Here is a 9,793-nt window from a genome sequence, read left to right as displayed (position 1 = left end):
GGTCATCGGATTCAGACTTGCCAGCACACAATGTGCACATAGAGGGGCTAGGGTGGGATGCATGGGAAGGAGAGCAAGGGAAATTGGAGAAAGGAGAGATAGGGAGATAGAGAGAGAGAAAGAGAGAGAGAGAGAGAGAGCGATAAAAGAAAAGAGAAGATAAACATAACTATGGCAGATGAAGGAAGACAGAGAGAGGCACCACAGATGGAAATAGAGTATTGAAGGGGCGGTGAAAGAAAGTTCATTGCTATTTGGTCTAATGACTCTTGGTCTACTACCCAGCTTATCTCACAAAGAGAGATCGAGACGGAGGAGGAAAAAGAGGATAAAGAGAGAGAATGAGAAAGAGAAAGAGAAAAAGAAAGAAAAAGAGAGAAAGAGATAGAGAGAGAGGGATATACATACAGACAGAAAAGAAAGCCATTATATAAGATTATTAATTCAAAACATATCCACAAGCGACAGGTGCTTTTTTGAACATTTGCCACTTAGGTGCTTTATTAAAATCGTTCATAGTTCTCTCCCCCCCTTCTCTCTCTCCCCCTTCTCCCCTCTTTCTCCCCTCTTCTCTCCCCCTCCTCTCTCTCTCTCTCTTTCTCTCTCTCTCTCTCTCTCCCTTCCTCTCTCTTTCTTTTCTCTCTCTCTCTCCCTGTCTATCTTTCTCGAGTAATATTTCTTGCCCCCACTTCTCTTGCCCCAATTCTCCTTGACTATTTCACCTGATCATTTTGAACACTCTCGTCACATGTCCTCTCTTTTTCTGCATGATTAAATCCATCCTATTACGTTTCTTCATGTATAACTCGTTAATCTTCACTAAATTCACATTTACTTTCACACGCTCACTGAAGAGTTAGTACGTAAATATAAATCCAATACACAGAGTAATTGAACAGACTGAATTATTCGCTATTTATTGGTCGAAACTTATCTTGGTAATTACAAGGCATTTTATGATTGTGTTATCTGGCGCATCCCCCCCCCCCCCCCCAAAAAAGTATATATATATGTATATACATATGCATGTACATGTATATATATTCTCTCGTGATATACTATGCATCCTGGATAAGATAGGTTGCTGTGAATCCTTTGCGAGTAACAGAGCTATCACTAGTAAACCTGACGTACATAGAACTCAGGGATGAGGACACCACATCTGGGAGAGAGATTCCACACACCTTGTCCAGGATGGGACCAGTCATGCCACCGTCATGGATCTGGTCAAAAGAAGAGAATTGTTTAGTCCAATAAAGTAATACCATGAGGTTGTTCTTATGGAGGCATTCAGGAACAACCGAAACAAACATTCGAAAGAATCAAGGGCGGATCAGTCTTTTGTAAGGGGGGCACACACAAATCTTAGTCAAGCAAAATACATACACTGTGTAAAAAAAAAGGAGCGATTATCATAGTTTAAATGTGCCATTCAGAACTAAAATTGAAAGTAGGCATACACGCACAATCACTGAGCAGGGTGTGGTATTCCAAGATTCAGTTAGAATAGGCCTTTAGGCGATAACGAAAATAAGAGCTTACATCGACGGAGTCATATCCACAAGTAGTGTGTTGCTCGAGCTCAATGTCTTCGAAGGTCAAGGAGACAACCTGTCCTGATGCACCCTGGATGAGGAAACCACAATCCGCGTTGTTACCATAGTTACTAGGATAGTTAGGTGAAGACAGGATTCCATTTATCCCGGTGAAGGTGTGGCCACAATCTGAAATTGAAAGGAGAGAATGCATTATTTCGATGAGATAAACTGTTTTCGAGGTCGACCAACCAAACCAGTTTGGTGCCCAGACATTTGCTCCGGCAACAGAAGTTGTTGTGGGTTTGATTTCGTAAAAGAAGTAGGGTTTGGGTTGTAATTCGAACTGTAGTTTGGTTTAGGGTTGGGCACGTCCTCGGTCTAGGGTTGAAGTCAAAGGTTCGGTTAACGTAGGATATTGACCGCGGAGCGACTATCGCTGGTGCATGTGTCTAACAACCGTCATCTTGAAATGTTTCGACCTTCAATTTGAGATTACCAACAGAACAATTTGAACTCAAAGTGTCTCCTCTCTGCGTTTTCTTCCTGTTGTTACACTTACACGCAAGACTGATCTTTTAAAATTACGATAGTTTAAATGGTGGAATGATACCATTGATCATCTTCTGTTTCTCACCTCCGGTTTCAGGAGGCGGTAGTGGAACAGCAAATTGGTAATCAGCTGAAAAACCGGTACGAGTAATGGAAGAATCAGAGGTGAATCGGATAAACATATCATTGCCACTACTTGTCACGATTCCTGGACTGTCAGTTCCGCAGAACTCTCCCAGTAGATTTGCTGACGAGCTAGGTCCATCATAGATCTAAGGAGCGAAAAAATTTACAGAAACAAAAATGTTGAAAATAAAGACTGGATGTCAGACAGCAACTTGTTTAATATCAACGCTGTTTTTGTTTGGTTTTGTATTATTTTTCGGTATGTTTGTATGTTTCTTGTTTTGAAAACTTAAAGATACGATCACTTTTTAATTTGCTGCACATTTTCACATTTGTATTTAGGCAGAAAAAGAAAAAAAAACTTCCAAGGCAGCTTAATCATGACTCATGGGGACGAACAATTTATAGCGGGGATAATTTTAAATGCAATTAAACTGAAACAGGAGAACAGAAGGCCTTGCAAAGAGTGAGAGTTGTTGTCTCGGGAGAAGAAAAAAGACTTCGATTGATAAATTGCACGTTCCTACCTCGAGGACATCGTACCCGCATCCAGAGGCGTCTTCGAGCTCGAAGTCATTGAAGGTTACAGTGATGACCTCGTCTTCGGATGCCTTAAAGACAAAGTCACATGACGAATCGTCGTCGTATTCGCTGGGATAGTTAGGGCTAGTGAACGTACCATCGGTCACATTGAAGTAACCACCGCAACCTTATGGCGAGACCAAGATAAAATAACATAGATATCTTGTGTTTCATTACCTACCAGTTCTATCCATAAACAAATCGTAATGTCAAGAAAAGCAGCTCTAAACATATAGATTAAAAGTTACTTTGGCCAATTTCCCTCTTTTCCGGGTATCTTTTGTTTTAACCAAAAAAAGAGAAAAAAAATGATTATCTGTAGTAACATGCAGTAGTTCAAAATAGAAAGTCTTTGAGATGATAGAGCTTACAATGAATTAGTCCCTCTTCATCGTTCGCGTCCATGGTTTCAGGATGGGGACGCTTGGAAGGCAGTGTAACCAATCGGAAGGGTGGTCTTTATATATTATTCAGTCACTCCGTTATATAAAGGAGGCGGAGGGGGCGACTGTCCTAATCCAACGAATATGCGTCCCTATACAACCCTGCATCACGTGTGAAATTGTTAATCCCCTGTTCTATCTTCCTTTTAAAAATCTAACGTGCCTAAACTAAATGTATATGCTTCTCAGTATCCCTTGAATCGTTTGTGCTTTAAAGATACCATTACCTGCTTACAATGATTCTAATCTGGCTCAATGAGAGCAAGGAAGAAGGTTTGTGTTGCTTGGTTATTAAAAAGAAGTCTTGTGTTCTGGATGCATCTTTAATTTTCCTTAAAATTCTGATAACTTGATACGTAAGAGTAGCCTCGAGATCGGGATTGGCAGTCATAAAACTGTAGCTCCGTAATAAAATGAACCGTTCCTTGGATGGCATTCTTACCGACAGGGACGTAAGGCTCAGGGATGTAGCCACCCCCGCTACCCTCTCCGACGTAGAGGAGGAGGTTTGGTGATCCGGCTTGGGGGTCGATGATAACATCAGCAATGGATTTTAGTTGCATGGCTGACTTCATTTCACTGGGGGACATGTTAGGATCCATACCTAGCATGATAGCAGCAGCACCTGGAATTATGATGATGGTAATACCAACAATAAAAGGATTAAATATGAAAATAATGTTTTTTTTTCTTAAGGCACGAAAAGCTCAATGTTATTATGCCCGGCTTCAGCTTAGCTGTTTTATTTCGAAGGTGCTATAGGATTTCAAGGATTTCTTCCTACGAGGCATCTGTAACCAATACGTGGACAATGTTTGAATTTCAATAGTTGAACATATCGTTGATATTATAAGCGAAAATAGTACCTGCTACATGATTGTGTGCAAACCATAGAGGTACCACTGATGGTGAGAGAAACCTACCTGCTACATGTGGGCTAGCCATAGACGCACCACTGATGGTGAGAGAAACCTAACTGCTACATGTGGGCAAGCCATAGAGGTACCACTGATGGTGAGAAAAACCTACATGTTACATGTGGGCAAGCCATAGAGGTACCACTGATGGTGAGAGAAACCTACCTGCTACATGTGGGCAGGCCATAGAGGTACCACTGATGGTGTTGGTGGCATCATCACCACGGATCCAGGTGGAAGTGATGGCTACTCCTGGAGCGAAGATATCAACACAAGGACCATAGTTGGAGAAGGATGCACGAGTGTCGGTGATATCGGTCGCTCCGACGCTGATAGCCTACAGAGCATTAAATCACACAAAGATAATGTGTACTGTGTTATAATTCATAATGTGATGGTTACAATCGAGCAAAACTAGATATCTCTGAATACTTCCCTGGACTGCTTTCTCGGGAAAACAACCTCTTGGCCAATCAGTCCCGATAACTAACACAGGAAAGTCTAACCGTCCTTCACTTGATCTCCGGACCGATTGGTAGCTCTCTTTACATGTATAGGCAGTGGCGGATCCATGGGGGGGGGGGGGGGGGGCGGCCCGCCCCCCCCCCCCCCCTGGGAAAAAAACTTGTAAAAACACGTGATTTTTACCTTTTGGGGGGGATACCCCCCCCCCCCCTCCCTCCCCCCCCCCCCCCCCCCCTCCCCCACTGAGCGGCTTTTCGGCCGGCGCGATTTTCAAATTTTCGGGAGCAAAAAAAAAAAAGTTGGGCCCCCTCCCCTGAGAATTCCTGGATCCGCGCCTGTGTATAGGGCCCTAGGGGTATACGTCTTGATGTTCGGGGGTTATTGCTCTAGGGTCTAGTGGTCTGGGGTCATTTTCAAAGCGTAGAACTAAATATATATCCGGAGGTACTGTAGTTAGTCTAGGGAATATTGTCTCTTTTATTGTAGCTAAGAGTTTAGTAGTCGTATGGATATCAAATCAGATTGTAATACGTTCGTGAGAGACAGACATGGAAATAGACTTAGTGCAGGAGGCAATGAACATACCGAGGCGGCGCGAGCAGGGGAATAGTCACAAGCATCACTGTCATCGTTTCCTGCAGCTACTGCGACGGTGATACCGGCGTCGACCATGTACTGAACAGCATCATCGACGATCTGGCTAGCTCCACCACCGAGGGACATAGAGGCGACGGAGGGACCGTTTTGGTTGTTGGCAACCCACTCACAACCTGATACAGAAAGAGTAAACCACAAACAGGAGATATTTACATGGACGATGACGGATCGTTCTGTTCGAACGCGGTTTATAGGCTTTGCCCAAACTTAGGCAACGGTAATGCGAGTATGCATTACGCCGGTAGCATCCAGTATCATAAGTATGGTCTAAATCGTGTTCGGTCACATTGACCTACCACGTCCGCATCCTATGTTCCCAATCTTGCATTTTTGAAGCAATCGACCGTTGCGTCCATAATTCGTTCTATGAGGTGACGCATATGGAACATGTTTGTATGTGCGTATGTGCGTGTTCATTTCTTGATGTCCAGCTGGGTAATTAAGAATTGTGATTCTCCGTTGAAGATAAGGAACATTTAACTGACATATTACCTGGATTATGTAAACAAAAAAAGAATGGAGGATAGAATCTAAATGATAAAATGACGATACTTTTTAAGCGACTTTCTTACCCTCTACCACACCGGCCCATGAGCCAGAGCCCAGACAGCTAAGAACACGAACTCCATAAACATTTGCTGCCTTAGCGACACCATACATGCTTCCTGCCACCGTTCCAGAGCAGTGAGTTCCATGGCCGTTGCAGTCGTCACCCTGAAAAATATTATTTAAAACAATTTCGATTCTATTTGAATACGTAGTAGACAGTAGTTTCATGCAAAGAGTAAAGAATGGAATTTGAATGAATAATTATAATTGTTTACTAACGCATTAATAGAAGCACAATAGTGTAAGGTTTGGGTACTTTGTAGATAACATGCATGATGTCCTCAAAGTAGGCCTACGTATACTGAAGTATGGTTTCATGTAGTATTTGGTATTAAAACTAGGGTAATATTTACCGACATCCTAAAGTACTTATAGTCTTTTTGGTACAGTAAAAATTTGTAGATAGCAATTAAGAATGATTATGATATAAGTATATTTATGACGTATTTTAAATACCGAAGTAGGATTGTCGGTACTCTGTAGCCATGGCAAACAGAGATCCCTCAAATAAGTACAAAATAACTTTCAAAATATATGATAAAAGATATTTACAGATCCGCCAAGAGCATCGTAGCCGATGAAACCCCTGCCGCCGAAGTCTACATGCCCAGCGTTGATTCCGGTGTCGATGACGTAGACATCAACACCATTGCCGTCACCGATTGGTTCGTAGACGTCATCGAGTGGGAGATTGATCTGGTCAACGCGATCGAGACCCCAGGATTCGACTGAGCTGGCGAAGACTACACCATCCTCTTCGATGTACTCTACAGCACTGGACTCACGGAGCTGTTTGTTTGAAGTGGGTCATGCAATACACAGGGGGGGGGGGGGGAATGAACCAATGCATAAAACATAATTGTGTGTATAAAAGGCTATAGTATGTAGTATTTGAAAACTATATCTTGGTAGGAAATTTAACTGATGAATCGGGAGGGGGTGGCACATGACCCGTTCAATCAAAATGTGCTAAACATACACAAGTATCCCCTCCACCGGGATCAGAAAACTTGGTTAAAAAAAATTGGTATTATCAAGATATTCACAATACATAGTAACATAAGTATCGATAAAATATGCCACCACTCGTTATATTTATAGTCCTTGACATCTGAACATCGAATGGGAAGTTTCTTATTACCTTAGACTCCCAAAGATAGCATTTGCAAGAATCATTTACGAAGTGTAAATTTAATGAAATTTGGGCATAGAATGACGGTGCGGTGCCCATTGTGAATAATGAGAATTGAAGATTATTTTACCTTTTGGACCATGCGGTCTGAAAGCTGAGCAGCGAATCCAGAGAAAACAGTCTTGTATTTGTAATAGACGTTCACATTAGCCAGGGTAGAGATCATATCATCTACACTCTCTCCAGTCTGTAAAGCCAGGGGGAAAACAATCATTCTGTTAAAGCCCCTTTAAAGTGTTGGGAGCCCCAAAGATTTGATGGCAAAATTTCACATAAATTGTATCATAGTATGAAAGAGGATGTCATTTAAGATACATGCACTTCTGCAAAGATTTCCTGAGAAGAAAAAAATGTTTGAAAACAAACATTAATTTATAAAAGAATACATAATTTGGGTCTTCTGTTGTAAGCAAAATAGGTACATTATGTATTCTTTCATGGATAAAATGCATGTATTCTGATAAACAAAAATAACAATAAAATTGAGCTCTTTATCAACATCATAATAGTACAATCACAACTGTCACACCACCAACCCGATTCTACACCGCTGATTGTTTGGTTTATTTTGTGGTAATGAATTATTTTATTCGGTCTGTATAGTCGGGCTGCGGTCGGGCTGCAGTCGGGCTGCGGTCGGACTGCGGTCAGTCTCACTGGTGTGGAGGTAAGGCTCAGTTATATGGTAAGCAAGAATGGTACTCACCTTTAGCTTGACGATGTAACGTCCTGGGATACGGTTCTTCTGGGTGAGAAGGGGTGCCAGTTTGGCGGACGCCGCAACGGCTAGCAGCAATACGATGAAGGCCCTCATTGCTATCATTATAAAGGGAATATAAGAAGACATATGTTTTGGTGGATTTTCAAAGTGATTTAAAAAAATTTAATCGCTCATGCTTTCGCCCTTAAGAATTAAAACAAAAGAATCACCATTTGTCAACATTTTGTGAGCATTAACTAATTCACAATATAATTTTTCCTGGGTTCAATTCGATAACAAGCACTCAAACTATTATGTACTAAACTCAAGTATTGTTGAAATGCAATGTGATTGAACTGAACTCAAATCTGAAATCTTAAAGTATCACCGTTGGCCTTAAGTATTCGAAGTATCCAAACTGCCAACATGAACAGAGAATCTGTGTTCAAATATGTGTGTTAACGCCCTTCTGGCTCCACATAGACGCGTACACGCCAAACTTCGGACAGCTGTATCCAACGTCCTCCCTTTTCACCTTTATAGTTACGCGAGTGTAGTTACGCTTGTAATGCCAATGTAATTTTAGATCCCTGATTGACTGAGTTAACAAAATATATTATGAAAGATGGTGACAAATTGAAGGTTCAAATGTTTAAAAAATAACGTTATCGACAATAATCGAGCAGTAATTCATCCTCTCTTTAAGCACTATCTATATAATAGATTTTGCACAATACATGTAAAAGGGGAAACGGACAAACTCTTTTATTGGGAGTGATATATATTTTCGCTGCTCTTTCCATAAGTACTCTAATTGCTACAGGGTGATTGATGATAACTGTAATAATTGATGTTTTAAATACCTTGACGATAGGAGGAAAGGAAATATAAATTCTTACCACTAAACGAGGATCCTCTTGGCCCAGGCAGGAGAGAGAATATCAATTTAAGAATAGTGATACAAAATCAATAACGCGTTTCCTTTTTATACATCCCCTTTCCTGTCTTATCAAATAAATTTTATGATGGTTACATATTATGGTGAACCTGTTATTGTGTAATGAGTAAACTTGTACAGCATTACGTCAATTGCGGACTCCGTGGGTTTTAAAAGGAGATTATGGATTAAAGTCCTTGTATGCGTGTGTTGAGAAATATTGGGCATATATGAACAACAGTGTGAGTTGAAAAACTGCGTTTATAATTCTCAGTTGTTCAAATATTAGTTAGAGATCATTAACGATAAAAACAAGAAATGTTTATAACATTTTTGAAGCATTTTCTGAGTTGCAGAAGTTTTTACATTGCGGCGTAATGTAATATAATTACAATTATAGTAATACAAATGTATTCATACAGGTATAGCGTGTTCCATATTCAACTTCGCTTTACAATAATGTTATTACCAAAGCCTAAGTCAATCCATTAATTGTGACGGCGCTGGTGTGATGGAAGCGACACTTTATTTACTAGGTGGCGGGAATTCGATAAAATATAGCGATCAGTAGAAGATAGATCGAAGGGGCAGTATCCTCTTCTTTTGACATTCCTTTCTTATTTCCATTTCTTTCTCCCCCCCCCCATCTCTTGTTAGATTTTTCTTTCCATCTTTTGATATTTGTTTGGGCAAACTTACTTTCGAATACTTCCAATATAATTCATGAGTTTAAATTAACGTTGGTGCAAACTTGTTATTTGTGTGTTTTAAAAAAAAACACGTGTAACCTAAAAGTTTTTAAATTAGTTTTGTTGTTGTCCAAAATGGATAATACGTCATGCACGTGTTTACCAATATAATCATTAAAATCTATTGGTAATCGTCAGATTAATTTGAAATCTTCTTAATGAGTTATCCGACTCTCCCTGTTTGCCAAATAACTTGTCATCTGGGCTACTTCGCATGGATATTAATGTAATGCTTGATTAAGTAATATTATTATCTCACAAATTTGGGGATAGTAACAAAGTGAACACTTGCGACGCACATATCCCCAATTAAACAAAAACATGTCAAG

General features: G+C 40.5%; 1 protein-coding gene across 1 annotated transcript; it reads right to left on the bottom strand.

The window, feature by feature from the left end:
• Positions 1-891: 891 nt before the first annotated feature.
• Positions 892-8,757, bottom strand: LOC589910 (extracellular serine proteinase). Its single transcript, XM_030974877.1, has 12 exons — positions 8,678-8,757; positions 7,785-7,894; positions 7,149-7,265; positions 6,439-6,675; positions 5,850-5,991; positions 5,206-5,390; positions 4,321-4,492; positions 3,681-3,863; positions 2,741-2,922; positions 2,173-2,359; positions 1,543-1,724; positions 892-1,223 (listed from the first exon to the last, which is right to left on the bottom strand). Exons 2-12 carry the CDS (start codon positions 7,890-7,892, stop codon positions 1,059-1,061), a joined length of 1,860 nt encoding a protein of 619 aa, XP_030830737.1. The 5' UTR covers positions 7,893-7,894; positions 8,678-8,757; the 3' UTR covers positions 892-1,058.
• Positions 8,758-9,793: the final 1,036 nt, after the last annotated feature.

Source organism: Strongylocentrotus purpuratus, unplaced genomic scaffold (assembly GCF_000002235.5).
Source record: "Strongylocentrotus purpuratus isolate Spur 01 unplaced genomic scaffold, Spur_5.0 spur5_scaffold_7, whole genome shotgun sequence".
Lineage (NCBI taxonomy): Eukaryota > Metazoa > Echinodermata > Echinoidea > Camarodonta > Strongylocentrotidae > Strongylocentrotus > Strongylocentrotus purpuratus.
The sequence above is the reverse complement of the archived record's forward strand: the minus strand, read 5'-3'. Positions and strand labels throughout refer to the sequence as shown.

Bases quoted from the DNA above. Each gene is read 5' to 3' on its own strand.
- LOC589910 (XM_030974877.1), bottom strand. From the start codon at position 7,892: ATGAGGGCCTTCATCGTATTGCTGCTAGCCGTTGCGGCGTCCGCCAAA. The intron at 6,676-7,148 runs GTAAAATAATCT...TCAAACAAACAG, and splicing joins CAGACCGCATGGTCCAAAAG to CTCCGTGAGTCCAGTGCTGT. The intron at 2,360-2,740 runs GTAGGAACGTGC...TTCGCTCCTTAG, and splicing joins GCGGGTACGATGTCCTCGAG to ATCTATGATGGACCTAGCTC.